The 18082-nt window shown below is 45.5% G+C and overlaps 3 protein-coding genes and 1 long non-coding RNA gene across 5 annotated transcripts; 2 read left to right on the plus strand and 2 right to left on the minus strand.

Moving 5' to 3' along the window:
• Positions 1-2083: 2083 nt before the first annotated feature.
• On the plus strand, positions 2084-5813 carry LOC6614929 (ubiquitin carboxyl-terminal hydrolase MINDY-3 homolog). Of its 2 annotated transcripts, none has more exons than XM_002039310.2 (7): positions 2084-2182; positions 2265-2746; positions 3512-3645; positions 3701-4424; positions 4517-4676; positions 4733-4892; positions 4980-5813. In XM_002039310.2, exons 2-7 carry the CDS (start codon positions 2389-2391, stop codon positions 5124-5126), a joined length of 1683 nt encoding a protein of 560 aa, XP_002039346.2. In that variant the 5' UTR covers positions 2084-2182; positions 2265-2388; the 3' UTR covers positions 5127-5813. The 2 variants fall into 2 exon arrangements, with proteins under 2 accessions (XP_002039346.2, XP_032580144.1); XM_032724253.1 differs by having other exon boundaries at positions 2085-2182; positions 2248-2746.
• Positions 5814-6648: 835 nt separating this feature from the next.
• On the minus strand, positions 6649-11289 carry LOC6614930 (fl(2)d-associated complex component). The gene is made up of 5 exons (XM_002039311.2): positions 10406-11289; positions 9682-10324; positions 8392-9499; positions 7718-8132; positions 6649-7541 (listed from the first exon to the last, which is right to left on the minus strand). The coding sequence occupies exons 1-5, from the start codon at positions 11094-11096 to the stop codon at positions 6961-6963; spliced, it is 3438 nt and encodes a 1145-aa protein (XP_002039347.1). The 5' UTR covers positions 11097-11289; the 3' UTR covers positions 6649-6960.
• Positions 11290-12584: 1295 nt separating this feature from the next.
• LOC6614931 (succinate dehydrogenase [ubiquinone] iron-sulfur subunit) lies at positions 12585-14481 on the plus strand. The gene is made up of 3 exons (XM_002039312.2): positions 12585-12988; positions 13130-14003; positions 14059-14481. Exons 1-3 carry the CDS (start codon positions 12748-12750, stop codon positions 14264-14266), a joined length of 1323 nt encoding a protein of 440 aa, XP_002039348.1. The 5' UTR covers positions 12585-12747; the 3' UTR covers positions 14267-14481.
• Positions 14482-15457: 976 nt separating this feature from the next.
• Positions 15458-17171, minus strand: LOC116802154. Its single transcript, XR_004362527.1, has 2 exons — positions 17125-17171; positions 15458-15898 (listed from the first exon to the last, which is right to left on the minus strand). It is a non-coding gene; the product is annotated as an uncharacterized LOC116802154 (long non-coding RNA).
• Positions 17172-18082: the final 911 nt, after the last annotated feature.

Consider the following 18082-nt stretch of genomic DNA (forward strand, 5'->3'; position numbering starts at 1 on the left):
TATTTAATCTTAAGTCGGAAATAAAACATTACCTCATACTTTAAAAACTTATGAAGACAGTTACAAGTAGAACACTCGAAATTATATAGATTATATACCATATACACGATAAATATAGGCCATTTTTTTGTAGCAATCGAACTTAGGCTTTATGAAATTCTATCATTTGTGAAACGAATAGCAGCTATGATTTTCCTGTTGTGAGAGAGAAAAGCGAGAAAAACCGTGGAAATGTGCAGTTATAGCGAGGGATTCCATTCCGGGGATTCCCCCATTGGCTCCTTTCTCTACTCATGGCTCTTTGTACATTTTTGCACTGTAAAAATAAAATATTAAACATATAAATATATAAATTGCTTGCTAAAAAAGTTTAAAAAAACGAATGGAAAACGCGCAAAGTTTAACATAAAATATATACATACATGAAGCGACGTTATTTATATATACGCCTACAGAAACATGCAAAAAACTATTATATACAAAAAAATATATACATACATATATAAATATATATATATACAATACTTATTTACATTGCGTATTTTAGCGTTTTATTCGACATCGGAAAATAAAAAAAAATAAAACCAAAAACCAATCGTAGAAACGCTACAAAAGTGTTCTTTTTAACGAAAAAAAAAATAAATAAAAATAAATACAGAAAGCGGAAAATAGAATATTAAATTAAGCAACAGAAAATATTTATACACTGAGATGCCGCGGCGAGTTGAAAGTTTGAATATTAAAAAAAAAAGATGGGAGAACGACAAATTTTTAATTGAATTTTTAATTTTACAAAAGCATACATATTTTATTTACCAATCGCTGTAAATATCAAGCAACACACTATTCTGGCGGGCTTTTTTGAGTTTTTTTTTTTAAATTTCAAACTGTCTCCACTATTCGGCCACAGCCCCCAGCCACGCCCCATGAAACCAATACCACTACAATGCAAAGCTTTAATTCATTGCCACACACACACACACACAGAGACACAACACACCCACACCCAGCAATGCAAAAGTGCTTTAAACATAAAAAATACGTTTCTCTTAAGTAAACTTGAAAACTTTTTACAAACAGACGAAACACAAGGACACAGAAAACAAGAACTCTGCCAAAATCAAGCTAATACAGACGAACAAAAGTAAAAACTAAATGAAAACCGAAATCTTCTCTAAAAAATAACAACAAATTGTAAACAAGAATATAACACGGAAATAACTAATTAAACATAAATGATTAAATAACGAATCGATGAGCAGAACGAATAACAAGAATGGAAATTAAAAAGCTTATTTTATATATTCAAACATACAACAATAAAAAAACCGAAATGACCATTAATGAACTAAATTATAAACGAACCGAGATATAGTGTATATGAATGATTTTTAACAATGTAAAAATTTTGAACCAGTCTCTTTCGAATTTTATTCGTTTTCAAATGGCCCGAAAGGCAAGAAGCTGAGTTAGTGAGGGACAGAGATAGAGTGAAGAGAGGGCTAGAGCAGCGCATTATTATTAACTAATTTAATATGCAATATATCTACTATATTTAAAGAAAACCAAAATAATACAGATACATGAACGAGGAAAATTAAAATATACACCGCAAGGGAGAACATAAAATGAACACATTTTAAAACAATGAAAACGAAACGGAAAAAAATACAAAAAAAACACTCAAATAAAAAAGAAAAAAACAGAACAAAAAGGAAAAAAAACATAAAAACAGTTAGTTTTTCTCATATCGAACTTAAATTCTGCTTGGATGGGGCGACAACTCTGTAAAGGACTATTCTCCGATAGCCACAACTATGTTATCGATATTTGCACAAAATCTAGTACATTTTTTGAATTTGCACAGAAATTGCCTTATTCAAATATTACAACGAGTTTCACTTGTAATATTTGTATTAACTTATTTATCAAAAGATAGGTGTAAAAGGTAAAACTTAAAATTATACAATCTCTAGATTTATATATTAGTAAGCTTTGATGGCTAGGGTTCGTATTTGCAAGCCGCCAATCGATTGTTTACGTATTTGCGCACACTTTGGCCACACTGCCCCACACTGTTGCACTAGTCAATCGATTGGCTGTGCCAAATAACGCCTCCTGCTATCGATATCAACCAAGAAAAAATAAAATTTATTAAATAGATTTGTACATAGGAAATCTGGTGAGGCGAAGCGAATAACATCTGGTCGAGCCAAAAATGCCAACCAAGTTGGTGGGCTAAAATAGTAAATCCGAAATCACAGACTAGGAGCACCAGAAGGAGTAGGAGCTGACCACCAGTGGAGGAGCGACCGTGCGAGCGAGCGAACGAACGGAGCGGAGCAGAGCAGTAAAAGCAGTGCAGCATTGATTTCATCTTAAGCGGAGATGAACGAGAAAATCGTGCCGGAGCAGCGCGGCGGCGAAGATTCCTCATCCTCCGTCACGGCGAAAAGTGCAACGGCAGCGGCGTCAGCGTCGTCAGCGTCGATGACGTTGGCCTCGGCGGCCTTGGAATCGCACAAGGCGACTACCATCACGACCGCCAGCAGCAACCCTCGCACCAGTGGAGCATGTGCATCCTCCTCGTCATCCTCTCAATCTGCATCTGCACCTGCATCGGCGTCCAGCTACCAGGAAAAGCAGCCGATGCTGAATGCCACCGATATGCGCGAACTGCGCGAAATCAAGCAGTTGCTGTGGGGCGACAATGTGCGCGAAGATGTATTCAAGCGTTGGTCTCAAGGTAACCACCCAATCAACAGCCCCGTCTCCCCATCTCCTCATCTTCCCATCCCCCATGCACATCGTATGCACCACCACCCACTGTGGGCAAAAAGCGCGCCCTTTTTGCGCTCGGCAAGGCTGCGTCCAGTTGGAATGGGCGCTTTTATCTTCAACTTGGCCCAGGTCATGTTCATTCATATTTACTCTTGTTTTTCCAACTACAATACAATCAGTTTCCTTTTCGCTAAGAATAGAAACTTATCCCAGGTCATGTCTAAAGCATTACTGTCAAGAAGCAAACATGCAGATTGTAAATACTCCGTGTCTTTATTTCCTGTTTCATATCTCGACTCTTATAATTGGGCATTAATTAATTACTTTTTTTAGTACCACGAGTAGTTATAGTATTTAATGACTAACTACGATTATAGACAAAGTTAGTTAGTTAACCTGTCATCAAATTTTGAGATAAATATGTCCTATTTCAATACTCTTTTTTCAAAGTTATCGTTAAGATGAGAGTATTGAATATTGAGTATCTTTCAAGTACCATTCCTTCTTATCAAACCTTTTTTTTTGCTGCTATTCCCAATTATTAACCCACTAGACATGAATATATTACAATATTGGTAGTTTAGCTCGCTCAATTGTAGATATGAATACAAGATTTGGTAGCTTTATAAAGGCTGGTAAAGGTTTCCGCACTACCTGCCCTCTTGTGCTCCTCCACTTTTCACATTGCAGTACCCATCTCTAATTTTACTTACACTAATTTATCCACCAGGATTCGAGTTTAGTAAAGTGGAACCGTCTGCATTGGTGCAGAAGCAGGGCGGTCCTTGTGCTGTGATAGCGCCGGTGCAGGCGTACTTGCTTAAGATTATTATCATGGACTTGCCAGGCATCAAGCTCTCGGAGGTTGGTCAACTTCTACCACTTGAGTACTACCACGCTAATCTCCACACTTATTCAGATTTCCCCCGACAAATCGCAGAACCTGCTGATCCAGGCATTGTGTGACATCCTGAAGAACTGTCGGGCGCCGCGTTACCGCATCGTCCATCTCTTGCGCCGACGTGGAAACGCTACAGAGGCTGGATCACCCAAAAAAAGCTCACCGGCCGGCGAGGAGGGATCTGCTCCAGCTGGCCAAGCGGCAGGATCTTCCGAAGAGGTGGAGGAGGCGGCTGAAGCCACTCCCGCCTCGGTCAGCAAGTTGTCCCAGGCCCTGCAGCTCGATCAGGACTTGCACGAGGAAGTGTCGCCGGATGAGTTCCACGAGCGCCTGCACACGCTCCACTTTAAGGATATCGAATCCGTGGCCCGCTACTATATGGAGAACTACGGCCAGCTGGCGCACACATACGGCGTGCTGCTGTTCATGTACTCGGTGTTCCTCACCAAGGGCTCGGAGCTGGTTGCGGCCGATATATCAGACACGTCGGAGCCCCTGATACACAGCACATACGGCTATGGAGGTCAGTCACTGATTAACCTAATGCTAACTGGGCGAGCCGTTGCCCATGTCTGGGATAATGAGCAGGACGTTGGCGGACTGAAGCTGCGTGGCATCTGTGAGCAGAGCGACATCGGCTTTATAACACTGATGGAGGAAATGCGTTACTGCACGGTGGGCTCCTTCTTCAAGAACCCACGCTATCCCGTATGGGTGATGGGCTCCGATACGCATTTAACCGGTGAGTCATCCAATAATCTACCCCTTTTGATAGCGCTTTGTGCGCCTTCGCCGTGGTCTCTTACTAAGTGTAGACCTCTTATCTCTGCCCAGTTCTGTTCAGCAACGAAAAGAGGCTTGTCTCGCCAGAGACGCCCTCGGAAACTGGTCGACGGATCTTCAAATCGTACGACCCGGAGGGCAACAATTTCATATCGACCACAATGCTGCGCGAAGTTCTCGTCGCCTTGAATCTGGTTAGCGAGCCGGCCTAGTAAGCTAAACCTAATGTCGTTCCATAAAGACGGTTTGTAATCGATGCCTTTGCAGTGTCGCCCTCATGCAGAAGCGTCTTGATCCGGAGAACTTGGGCATTATACTGCTAAATGCGTTCATGGACGAGTTCTTCCCGCTGGAGAGCCGCTCCACGCCTGATACGTTCGAGCTGATGCACTACAACGGCATACCGGGCTCCAATGAGAACAACAAGGTGAGCAGTGGACCGGCCAATCTCTCTCGTTCACTGTGATGGCCAATTTATATACGGAGCGCTTATTAACTAATATATTCCATGCAGGTGCGCTACTATTGCGGCACGGCCATTTTGCTGGAAGGCGATCTGAAGTCGGTCTGCACCTCGAACCCGATGGTCACCTGCCTGCAGACCAAGTGGCCAAACATCGAGATAAACTGGCACGACGGCCATATGCCCTCCTTGAATTGACGTCGTCAAGGGGTCCAGAGAAAATCGCTGCAGAAGGTGGGCCAGAGTCGCATGGTACACCATGGACATACTGTGATGGAGAAAACACTGTTGTAGACAGAAGAAGACGCGATTGCACGTTTCTATTTCACACTAAGTTGTATTTATTTAAAAATATTTTAAAAAAACCGCTAACAACGTACCAACCGAAATATTAACAAAAATTAAAAAAAAAAAAGGGAATAACAAAAAGCAGAGCGGCTAAACACTAACAGATTCGTTTCGAAGAAGAAACTGCAGCCATTTTGATGCATCCGCAGGGGATTAGAAGGTTTACGCCAAGCGTTGACCCACTCAAAAACACCCCGAGAAAATTCCATGAAAATGGAAAAAAAAGGAGTCGTACGGGAATGGAATGAACATACATCTTACAAAACAAAAAAACAAAAACAAACTCAAATCTAAATTCTAAAATTGTACGTTTAAATTTGCATTGCAAAAATTGAACTCAACTAAAAATACAGGCAACACAATATACCTTAATGAATAAACTAAAAATCGAAAAGAACAAATCGTAATTGAAACATTAGACAGACAAAGCAAAAGCGAGAGTATGAACGAAATTTGTTTTTGGCCTTTTAACAAAAATTCTTGTAGTGTTAAACCATTTAATACAATTAAATAAACACAGATGCATTGAAAACAGGGCGCAGAAAAGGGCGTATTCGAATCCAGCATCAGAGCGAAAGAGACAGGGAACAGGGATAGAAAGAGAAAGTGAGGGAGAGAGAGAGCAAGGCAATGATTACTTCAAGTCAAACAAGAACTAAGTATAAATTAACAAAAATAACAATTCTATTTAAAATAAACAAGAAAAATCCAAAATCTCACCCAAATGTTGTGCTTTTTTTTTGCGTGCAACAATTTGTACTACCTAATTTCCTAGCAGAACCCGCACATTTTCCCACTTTTCCTCCAAAAGTGCTCATACATAGATATTGCATTCATGTGTTTCAAATAGGCGTCCCTATCTATCCGCATAGTACCGACTACATACATACTCTACCTTAACTGTACATCGGCGGTGGACTCACTCATTTGGCGGCGATAAGAGAATCTGGAAGTCCGGAATCCTTGCTTCGCTCCTTGCGAACAGCTTTTCCATCGCATGTGATAGCCCAGCACATACATACATTAGTATTAGGTCCGCAGATTGGGTAGCGCTAATCCTTAGGAGCTCTTAAGTTGTAAAATGTACGCAGATTATTCCACGATGCCTGGCCTGAGTTGCTTATTACGAATAGCCTAACATACACGATAGCCGTTCGTTATGAATGTATTTATTGAAGTAACGCTTATTTTAACATTGTTTTTGGCACTAGGTTTCTTATAAAACTGTTCCCACGACGATATAATAAATCTACTATTGAAAATACCAAGTGTTTCCCATCCTTTCGTCGCTGCCACAAGCACCACATCCTTTCCAGAACTTCCGCAATGCATTATTGAGTTCCGAGCTCAGGAATGAAACGAATCTACACTCTGTTTATTGGGACGACACTTTTTATTTTAAACATGCAGTTGATATTCACAATTTTATATAATTCATAATGAATTCATAATCTACAATTTCTATAATGCAATTCATAATTCGCAATTTCCGCAATTTCCAAGTTTGAATCAATAATCGAAATCAAGTTATATCTCACAATTTATGCTTATTCCTAAAGTCCACCTAGTAGTGGTCTCGTTTCGTCGCCTTGCCCTTCTCCCCGCCCATAAAGATCTGTATATCCAGTCGATAGTGACGGGGCTTTCGATAACGGCGCTCCCGCGGCTCGCCAGGCATCGGATCTCATTTGACATCCAGGAGCCTGCGCTGGAACATCTGCATTGCCAGGTTTCGCAGTCCCTCGCCCACGATGGGAACACTGCGCGGGAATTCGCATTCGCGTGCTGGCAAACCGCACAGCTGGCGGCGCAAGCGCAAATCCTGGCGAGCACTCAGAGCTCGGCTGCCCGGACCGCAGACATTGCCCACCAAACGCTGGCGCTCGACGGCGGCGCTGCGAAGACCCATCTGCACGCAGGCCAGTGGCTCCAGTTGCTGCTGGCTGGCCAGAAATTCGCGATAGTCGAGCAGTGGCGAGGGTATCTTAGCCGGAGGCTCCTCGTCTCCATCTAGTTCGCGCTGCTGGCCCTGCTCCTTCTCCTGGAGCAACTGCTGGCGCGCCTCCTCCATGACGCAACGGGCGTAGCCCTCGCCGGCCATTCCGAACGATATGCCCAAGTCGAGGAGCACGCGGTATGGCTGCCATCTCTGCTTGGCGGATGTGCCGCGATCCACGCCCTGTTGGGCCGCCTGAGCATCGCTGGCCTGCTGACGGGTCTCTGCGATCAATCCCTGCCAGTCCACGCCCAAAGCATCGCCAATGCCTGCGGAATGGGATGGGAAAAAACATTTTTTTTTTTTACATCATGCATCATTTCCACTTGACCTTACATCAACATCAAATAAATGTGACCATAAATCCGAGTCTGAAGTATTGACAAGCATTGTGGCTACCACGTTGTCATCGGATAGGACAAATGTTTATACATAGATGACTTACCCTTGTGGCGCGCATCCTCCTCGAGTTCGCCATCGGATATTTCCTCAAAGTCCAGCACCTCGTCTCCCTCCTCGCCCTTGATCGGATGCCCAGACACATCGGTGAGTGCCTCGTTTTTGACCTCGTCCGCATTGGTGTCCATTTCCTGCTCCGGCTCCGTGGGCAGCTCGTTCTTGGGCCGCACCTTGTCCGTCTTATTAAGAATATCGTCATCGCTGTCGCTAATCTCGCTCAGCTCACCCTCGACGGCGCTGGAGCGGACGGGCTCCTGCTTAACTGGATTGCCCTCAGAAGACATAGACTGATTCAAGTTCAGACTCTGGGTTGGCGAATCTTGGGCGCCCAGTTCGGGTGTGCCTGCCGAGTCTTCGGACGCATCTTCCTGCTTGATGCACACGCTATTCAGTTTGCTTACCTTAAACATCGATTGAGGATCACAATAAGAGAAATTTATTACTAATGGAAATTTATGGTTTTACCATTTCCGCTGGACAAAATGACTACGTTATTGCACAACGGTTGGTGAACAATTGATTTCGAATGGATGAACGTTGCACTCAGTTAACATAAACACATGTACATAATTATAAACAAAGACGAAATCATAGCCGCCAAATGATATGATAGGCCGCATCCGATGTCTCTGCAGCGTAGTAAACGAAAATCAATCGCACCTGAGCCAGTATTCCGGGATTGGTGGTGGAATTGGCGGCGCTTTGGGCCGCAGCCTTAGCCGCTGCCACTGCTGTGGTGGCCGCCGCAACAGCACTCGCCTGTGCGGCAGCATTTGGTTTGGCCGCGTTGAGGAGTGGATTCAGGAGCGGTGTCTGCGTCGGCGAGACCAGCGGAGCGTGAGTGTGCTTTTTGAGGAAAGTGGACGATCCGGGCAGACCGCCGTCCCGGGCGCCCAGTGCGCCGCCATCTCGGGCAGATCCATAAGGCAATCTCTTATGGGGAAATCCGCGTGAGTAACCACCAGGCGGTTGCACCGGCAACGTCATCAGCGGTGGCGGATGCGATCGATAGCCGGGCCGCTCGCCGTGATCGCCATGACCGTGGCCACCGCGCCGGAACCCTCTGCCGGATCCTCGTTCGCCCCTCGGATGCACATGGTGGTGCGGGGAAGCTGGATGCGGATGGGATGGTGGTGGCGGCGCGTCATCGTTATCTCGCCAATCACCTCCAGAATTGGACGACTGCTGCTGCCAGCCGCGTGGCTTTTCCCGCTGATCGTGCTCCAACCAAGCGGGCTCGTTTTTGATAGATGGCCTATCGCCGCCAGAGCCTCCGCCTCCTGTGTCCGGTCGATCCTCGCGATCGCGCTCCCGTTCCCGATCACGCTCTCGCTCCCGCTCGTCCGCATCCCAGTCGGGCTCCGAAGCAGAATGGTGCTGCTGCTGCGAAGGAGGGCCTCCGCCCGCATGAGCTGGGGGTTTACCCCGCTTGGGGCCGCCAACAAAGGCACCCGGTCGCCCAGGGGTTCCACTAGGTCCGCCTGAGCCGGCACCAGCTCCCTCCTCCTCCCACTCGCGCTCCCACTCCGGTCTGAAGTCGCCACGGGTTCCAATATTGCGCTCCCTTTCGCGGTCGCGTTCTCGTTCCCGATCCCGTTCCCTGTCCCGGATTAGACGTTCCCGCTCGTCCGGATAAAGGGTGTCTTCCGTTTCGAGGTCACGGTACTCTCGTCCTTGCAGCTCTCGTTCCCGCAACTCGCGTGCCTCCAGCCAGGCTTCTCGTTCCCGCGAGGAATAGCGGGCATCTAGATAGGCGCGCTTGTAGGCCCTAAAATAAGGAATTCCCAAACGGCGGATTAGGTAATGCCGATTTCATGGCCATAAACATTAATGAGAAACGGATTACAATCTGCTACCTAGTTAACCAAGTTCTAGGTAACAGAAAAAAGTAACCAAAATGGTACAGTTTCAGCTATTCGTGGAATAGTTAGGTGCAGGCCCTAAACCTACCTCTCCCGCTCCTCCTCGGAGTACAGTTCCCGCGGATCACGCATTCTCGGTGCATAGTGCTCGGGCAGGGGACTGATGTCCCGGCGCCGATACCTTCGCATCTCGTCGATCAGCCCGTGTCCGTGTCGTTCCTCCAGATACTCTTGCTCACGGTCGTAGGGATCCAACTCGCGCTTATCGCGCACATGACGCCCGCCTCGCTCGCGCTCTCGTTCTCTTTCGACGGTGTCCAGCGATCGCTCCCGGCTGCCATATGGAGGAAGATCCAAGTCTCGACCGGGACCACCGCGTTTACCACCCTCCTCTTCCTCCTGACGACGCAACTTCTCGCGAGCCAAGCGTTCCCGCTCCCGTTGACGTTCTTGGCAGCGAGCCAAGGCCTCAGCGCGCTCCTTGTCCCTGGCTGCCTCCCGTTCCGCACGCTCGCGCTCCCGATCCCGACGATCTCGCTCCCGCAAAGAGAGATCGTGGCGTTCGCGCTCTCTTTCTCGTTCTCGCTCGCGCTCCCTTTCCCGCTCCCGTTCTAGGGACGGAGTACGTCCACGTGCGCGGGTCTGGATGATGATCTTCTCTCGCGACATCAGCTGATGATGCATTCGCGCGGATGAGCTGCTGCTGCCGCCTCCAAGACCAGAACCTAAGCCTGTAAGTCAAGCAACATTAATGGGTTAAGACATTAGTGGGATGAGCTTAGACATAACTAGATGTGGTATCTGATAGTTACCTGGACTCTTTTGCCGTTTACCCACGATGTCCTGGTGGATGCGAATCTTGGTGGTGGTGGTAGTGCTGCTGCTCGGCGGACTCCTGCTGCTGCCCAATCGATGATGGTCTCGCTCCCTGTCCCGTTGGACGACGCGCAGCTTGTCCCGCTCCCGTTGCTCCTTGCTGGCAGCCCGTAGCCTTTTCCGCTCAGCCAGCTTCTTCAGCTTGGCTCTCGTCGTCGGCGACAGGGAACGATGGACGTGACCACTGAGGGCAGCGGCCGCCCGTTTCTTAAGGCGCGCTTCCTTCAGCTTTCGTTTGATATGATTCCGCTTGGCTACCAGCTTCTTTTGCACATGATCCCGTTTGTCTCGCTTGCGACGCGACGACGATGGTTCATCTCCGGACGAGCTGCCGGCGCGCCGTGAGCTCTTCTTTTTGCGATGATGCCGCTCCGCGGAGCGCGGATGATGTCCATGGCCGTGGGGATGGGGATGACCGTGGACGCTACCACTGCCGCCGGGACCACCGGTACCACCAGGTCCCACTCCCACGCCGACCCCGCCCACGCCCTGCTCGCTGTCCGTGCTGCTGTACGAGCTGCTCCCGCTGTCGGAGTCCGAGGTGGAGTCCGAGCTGCTCGAGTGCGTCGCACTGTGACGGGCGGCCTTCTTGTAGCGGCGCAGCGACTCCTTGGCCTTCTTCTCCATCGCCGCGATCTCCGCTAGCCTGCGCGCCTCCGTTTTGGCTGCTTTCTCTTCGTGCTCCGGTCGAAAATCAGCACGGCTACGCGGCTTATAACTAGTTGCAGCGTATCTTGTGATATAATGTCCTTTTTCGGAGGCGCGGGCTTGCCTTGTTGTCTATTTTGTTGGCGTTTTCTTTTACTCTTCTTCTTTTCTATTTTTCTCTACTTCTTCGTGTTTGTTGTTATCGATAGTCGAGACCATCGGTTACAGTCAGCACGACGGTACATATAGATTTGCGATCGAAAAAATATAAGTTTTAGAATATTGTTTATTATTATAATATATTATAATAAAATATAATTACATATATAATATATATACACTTTTTAATTGTGACTTAATTTAATATAACAAATTTATAAAATATAGTAATACTATAATAAATATTTGGGATAATTATATTTTTTTATTTATCAAAATTTAATTACATATATAATATGTTCATTTTATAATATTTTATTAAAGTGACATATAAATGAATATTAATAATATTAAAATTATTAATATTACTTAATACAAATATTATTTAATAAAATATTTATATTAATATCTTAATATAAATACAATAAATATTTGTGATATTTCTATTTCATTGTTTTTGTGACATTTTCTGCTTAAAATGAGTTTGGTTTTGGTTTGAACTACAGTTTCGTTATCGATTTACCGGTTCAGCTTATCTACCCGGTTGATCAACCGTTTCTTGAACCGGGTGATTCAATCTGACTTCTGACTTATCCATTTTTATACCCGTTACTCGTAATGTAAAAGGGTATTCTAGATTCGTTGAAAAGTATGTAACAGTCAGAAGGATGCGTTTCCGACTATATAAAGTATATATATTCTTGATCCGGATCAATAGCAGAGTCGATCTGGCCATGTCCGTATGAACGTTGATATCTTGGGAACTGTAAAAACTAGAAGATTGAGATTAAGCATAAAGATTCCAAGACAATAGACATAGCGCATGTTTGTTGACCCATGTTGCCACGTCCACTCCTACCGTAGTATACTGCCACCCCAACACTTTTGAAAAATGTTTTGTTATATTTTCATATTTTTATTTGTTTTGTAATTTATATCGATTTAATAAAAAAAACTTTTTGCCACTCCCTTTTTATTCTCCAATATCTATTAATTATCCAGAAAAATGATGAAATTTCGCGTTCTCACATCCGCTAGCTGAGTAACGGGTATCTAATAGTCGGGCAATTCGAATTTAGCATTCTCTCTTGTTTTATAATGTGCTCTTTAGTTTATTTAAAAGCATACAAAACTAATTTAGAGTCCATTAAACGGTAAATTTATTAAAAAAGGGGCTTCAATTCGTAGCATCCTAAACATTGTATAAAGCAGACTGTTTTACTACTTAGTTAAGCTGAACTTTTCATTTTGAAAAGATTTTCAAATCTAGCTGGCGGTGCTTCTAGGGTCAAGTCGTATTACGGGCACTCCACCGGTTTCTCCTCAGTTTTGCTACACACCTCGACACTTCAACACCTCAACACCCTATCGCCTCGGCACACATTCTCTCTCAATAAAACAAAAAGCATATATTTTTATAAGGACACATTTTACCGGCTTGTAAAACCCGCATTCATTCGCTCGAAAACCGATGAATTTGATCCGCCGGCAGCCTCGGCTGCTAAGTAAGCGGAGCACGTGGCTGCTTAGAAATTACGTGGTGGCCAACAGGGATGTGTCCGAATCCGTTTCCCGTCCTGCGGCGTCTATGTCCACCCTATCGTTACCCGGACCAGCGCTGGCTGCCGCCGCCCCAGTATCCGCAGTATCCGCCGTATCCCTGGTACCCCGGTGCACCCACTCCAGCCTCCAAGGAGGTGGACAAGGAGAAGGTAAGTTCCATGTGAAGAGTATTCTGCACACACAATTTTCTGGGCATATTATTGACAACTTTTTGTGTTGTCAATGACTTTGTCATAGTGACATTTCATAAGTGACACCTGCACTTATTGAAAATTCTATATTCATGAAAGGAGGAAGAGGGCTCAGAGGATCAGCCACCGGAAGATCAGCCGCCGGAGGAATCGCCACAAAAAGACAGTACTCCGGAGGAGCAGCCCCCGCCGGAGCCGCCAAGCCTGGAGGAGCAGCCCCCGCCGGAGCCGCCAAGCCTGGAGGAGCAGCCCCCGCCGGAGCCGCCAAGCCTGGAGGAGCAGCCCCCGCCGGAGCCGGATCCGCCAAGCCCGGAGGAGCGTCCACCGGAAAGCCACCTTCGGGCAAAGCCCCAGCAGCGCCTCCCCCTCCTCCACCTCCTCCGCCAGCTAAATCTGCACCCCCAGTAAAAGCCAAGAAGCCGCGATTGAAGACCTTCGAGATCTACCGCTGGAAGCCCGGGGATCAGCCGCAGACGCAGACCTACGAGGTGGACCTGGAGCAGTGCGGCGCCATGGTGCTGGACGCCCTGATTAAGATCAAGAACGAGATGGACCCCACGCTGACCTTTAGGCGCTCCTGTCGCGAGGGCATCTGCGGCTCCTGCGCGATGAACATCAATGGAACGAACACCTTGGCCTGCGTGTCGTCCATCGACCAGAATGAGAGCAAGTGCTGCCGCATCTATCCACTGCCCCACCTGTATGTGGTGCGGGATCTGGTGCCGGACATGAGCCAGTTCTACGATCAGTACCGCTCCATCCAGCCGTGGCTGCAGCGCAAGGATCTGAAGCGGGAAGCTGGGTCGGCACAGTATCTGCAGTCCGTGGACGATCGTCTGGTGCTGGACGGGCTGTACGAGTGCATCCTGTGCGCCTGCTGTCAGACCTCCTGTCCATCCTACTGGTGGAACAGCAACAAGTATCTGGGCCCCGCCGTCCTCATGCAGGCCTATCGCTGGGTCATTGATTCCAGGTGAGTGCGGCCATGATGCTGCCAGTTTTCCCAGTGTGCTAAGATTCGCTTTCAGGGACGAGGCCACCGAGCAGCGACTGGACTTTCTCAAGGATCCCTGGAAGCTATACCGCTGCCACTCGATCATGAACTGCACCAACACGTGCCCCAAGCACCTCAATCCGGCTAGAGCTATCATCCAGCTGAAGCAACTGCTTGTGGGACTGAAGAAGAAGGGGAAGCCACAACTGAAGACCGACGCCCTTTTCGCGGGAAAGGCGTAGGACAATGTCGACATAACGTCATGGGACTTATTATACATAGATATGGATATACATACATAGATATATATATAGTATATAGTAGGTAATGGGGATGCTGTACTGTACACACTGGGCAATACACCAACGACACATCCTATTAACTACACATAAAACCAGGACCTGATGGGCTTTACATTAGGGGTGGTTGTGCGATAATAAAAAACGATTGGACTCAATTTTGTTTGAAAGTGGATGAGGTGATATCGAATATCCTGAGAGAATGCTGCACAAGATCAAGTCGTCTATTAATTGATCAATTGGAAGACAATCTTTACAAACGCCAGCATGGGTACAAAATAAAGAGATCGTCGGGCAGATGGATTGCAGTTGGACAAATGAATCCAACTGATACCCCAAGCACGCCCAGCACTCCAATGAATCCCCAGCATCTCCATTTCCCTCTTCGTCGCCACATAGATCCAGATTCCAATCCCTATCCCGATCCCGATTCCGTTTTTGTGTGCTATTTCTGCGCCGCCCGTTGCAATTAAGTGGGAAAATGCTGTTGCAATGTGGATGTTAATGTTCGTGTCTGCACCAGACGCATCCAAACAAATCACATAAAGAATGGAATCGGATGAAATGAGCCACTTCCCACACTCGAAAAAATCACATGGTGTGATTTGAACACCAAACTTTCTTAATACATTGTTTAAGGCAAACAAATTTATTGCCGTGCAGGCCAGGAGATTTGTTTTCCAATTGGCCTGGAGCAGGAGCAGGAGCATTGGAGGGCAGTGAATGAAGCCAACTGTGAAAACGGTCCAAACGTCTCGATGGGCATCTATAAATAGGGCAACGCAAATCTTCCGCCGGGCAGAAGAATCGGAGACGGGAGTCATTTCGAGTTCGGTATGGAATACTTCGATGTTGTTTTCTTTAAAAATAACAAGGCCCTACGAACTTGTCAGCAGCCGTCGCGAAAACGGGGAAATGAAAGCAAGAAAAGCGGGAAATCTTGTCACGCTCTCATTTACACAACTTGCACTTTTCCTCTCGTTTTCTTCGGTTTTTTAATATACCCTTATACCAACGAGAACATCGTCATCATGTACCATATGTGCAATTTTACTTTACTATTTTGGTAAATGTATGGAAAACCAATTTTGGAATTAGTTGGCAGGTCCTTCGGAATCTAAAAATATTATAGCATACTTTTGTACACATTTCTATGTGCTTTTTTTTAGTCTCTTCTTATTTTATTTATATTTTTTTTATTATATTCTTGAAGTAGTGTATGGAAATCTTCGCCCTTACCACTCGTCACTTAGGCTCGTATTTATTTCCTTGGGCTGCGACGACACTCAATCGCCTTGACACAAGCTGACAGGCACAAATCAGATGAAAAGCCTTCGCCAAGAGCTCCGGGAGATTAACCAAAGCCTGTTGATCCGCAGCTTCCCATTCTGCTGCCGCTGGAGAGAATCATCATTCCGGCCGATTCTCCAGAAGCTTAGGCCATCAGGAACCGCGTGGCGAGGCGAGGAGACAATTAAAAGGCAATTCCAGCAATGCGTCTGTTTGCACCTGCCGTTCAGATATCAGCGACAAACGACATTGTCAACAGCAAGCCAGTCGAGCACGATGATTACACTAGCCAGAAAAGCAAAAGATATTTGATATAAAGCCATATCTTCAAGAGTTATTATCTTAAGGTACAATGATCGGTTATGGCTCGAAAACGTACGAGTATAGACTTCAAAAATATGTTTAAAAGTAGGACATGTCTTAGCTTTTCTGATATTAGTATTTAAAAAAGAAAGTAAAATTTCGACAACCATATGATTCACCAAAGTTCCTGTTTGGTTGTGCAGTGCCCTTTAAAATAAATACATCTCACACATGCAGACTCCGAAATACTTGGAGCAAATTATGTTGGACTAAAGTCCCTGGCTCCTCCTTTGTCGCATTTCCAAGGTGTCGAGGCCGCTGACAATATGGAGCATTCCCCCAACTCCAGCAGCTCACAATTTAAGCTGTTAAGCCGCCGCTGACGGCTGACAGGTGGCAAGGGGAATCGGAATCGGAATCGAAGCATCCGAGTGCCGAGAAACAGGCATTTTCCAGGCACATTTCGTCATAGACGCGTGCTGGAATTGGCCGCGTGCGAAAGAGAGGAGGAGTCGGACAGTGAAAGAGATAGGGATAGATACCGAGATGCTAACTATCCCTAGCAATGGAAATAAAATGCCAGTTTAATTGACATAGTGACCCCGATTTGCTAATTTTTTCCAATCGGAGAAAGGTGATTTTCAAGTGATGTACTTTAAAATGTGGTCACATGCTAACTTAATATTATGCTGATTATTTATTAGTTTGGTGACCCCGATCCTGCATTTTTAGCTTGTTAATGGTGACTACAGTTGCTTATCCTTCTCTCTCGAAGGCATCTGTTGATTTGCCATTTAATTTAACAAATTCAACTCAAAAACGCTGTTACAGCACTGCAGCATGGGAACGGTTTCCTGCTTCTTGATGGTTAATTTGATTGCAACGCTGTTGTTGCCATAGTTACAGATGATATAAAATCCCCAAGATTTATGGCTTTTAAATTTCCATTCATGCCGGGAGCTGGCTGATTGCTGGCATCCAGAGACAAAAGCGGATGCACAAATCAATTGTCATTTGGCATGGAGTGTTGTCGACGAGAGTAAGTCACTTGTAAAATGAAGTTTTTAATTAAAAATGCCCACCACTGATTGTCTACTTTATGTCTTGATGGCTTTCTTAGTGCCTTTTCTCCTTTTATCGCTGGCAATCGCTTTCATTTTACTCTCGTTTGAGTTGAGAGCACCTTCGAGTCGGTTGAGTTTCCTTACTTGAGCTAAGATCATTGGAATTATTCGTGATCAGTCATCGGTCGACTATTGAAAGACTAAGACCCCCAAGCTATTTAATCTCTCAACTTAAATATATTTGCCATTCTATTTTCGAATCTCGCAGTCATTTTGCTCAAAGGGAGAGAGCATCTTCCGAATAATATTGAAAAAGCTTTTCACTCATTTTGCTCAGAGTATATTGCTTCAGTGAATCACATATGATTGATGATCTGATGATTAATTAGGCATTTTATCGTTTCAATAATTGACAATAATAAAACCCCGTTTAATTAATTCCGAAAATGATCGATGAGTACTTGTACAGAGTTGAAAATGGGAGTATAAACAACGTAACCCATGATTAATGCTCTTGATCTATCAGATCGATAAATGTTGATACCGATATGTTGATATCGATAAGATGTCCCGTTGAATTGGAGCCCCAGTTTTCAGGTGTTCCGAGGGCATCTGAACTTGGCCGATAACTTTTTGGCGCAAAGCTTTGGCCCCCATCAGGGCTGTTCCTCTGTCCCTTTCTCTCGCCAATCCTCTCCGGCTGAATCGCTTGGATATGTAAATGAATTACTCGTAAATAGCTAATGTAACTACGAAAATATTTACATATGCGTAAGTGGGTGTCGGCAACCCGCACACGGATTACACTTGCAGAAATTAGTGGTGTAAACCTATTGATTACTATCAAGGGACAATAAGTTTTACTATTGAGTGTCATTTAATGATAGTTGCTTGATCTATTGATCTATGATCTATGATCTATTGCTTAGACTCTAAGCCTATATTTCGGAAAATAGATCTTACAATAGGGTACGACCTTAAGCTTTAGCATAGATGTTATATGTCTATGCATATCAAATCTTAATAAGCTGAGTATAGCAACTATTGTATTTCAAGATCCAATCACATAAATTCAATTTGGCCCATTATTTGTAATCTTCCA

The sequence above is a fragment of the Drosophila sechellia genome, chromosome X (genome assembly GCF_004382195.2).
Source record: "Drosophila sechellia strain sech25 chromosome X, ASM438219v1, whole genome shotgun sequence".
NCBI classification, from domain to species: Eukaryota; Metazoa; Arthropoda; class Insecta; order Diptera; family Drosophilidae; genus Drosophila; species Drosophila sechellia.

What these genes read in the sequence shown, in the direction of transcription:
- LOC6614929 (XM_002039310.2), top strand. Translation starts at nt 2,389, where the DNA reads ATGAACGAGAAAATCGTGCCGGAGCAGCGCGGCGGCGAAGATTCCTCA. An exon ending in ATTCAAGCGTTGGTCTCAAG is followed by an intron (nt 2,747 to 3,511) that starts GTAACCACCCAA and finishes TTTATCCACCAG; the next exon opens with GATTCGAGTTTAGTAAAGTG. An exon ending in CTCCGATACGCATTTAACCG is followed by an intron (nt 4,425 to 4,516) that starts GTGAGTCATCCA and finishes ATCTCTGCCCAG; the next exon opens with TTCTGTTCAGCAACGAAAAG.
- LOC6614930 (XM_002039311.2), bottom strand. Translation starts at nt 11,096, where the DNA reads ATGGAGAAGAAGGCCAAGGAGTCGCTGCGCCGCTACAAGAAGGCCGCC. An exon ending in TAAACGGCAAAAGAGTCCAG is followed by an intron (nt 10,325 to 10,405) that starts GTAACTATCAGA and finishes CTTGACTTACAG; the next exon opens with GCTTAGGTTCTGGTCTTGGA. An exon ending in TCCGAGGAGGAGCGGGAGAG is followed by an intron (nt 9,500 to 9,681) that starts GTAGGTTTAGGG and finishes TCCTTATTTTAG; the next exon opens with GGCCTACAAGCGCGCCTATC.
- LOC6614931 (XM_002039312.2), top strand. Translation starts at nt 12,748, where the DNA reads ATGAATTTGATCCGCCGGCAGCCTCGGCTGCTAAGTAAGCGGAGCACG. An exon ending in AGGAGGTGGACAAGGAGAAG is followed by an intron (nt 12,989 to 13,129) that starts GTAAGTTCCATG and finishes TATTCATGAAAG; the next exon opens with GAGGAAGAGGGCTCAGAGGA. An exon ending in CGCTGGGTCATTGATTCCAG is followed by an intron (nt 14,004 to 14,058) that starts GTGAGTGCGGCC and finishes ATTCGCTTTCAG; the next exon opens with GGACGAGGCCACCGAGCAGC.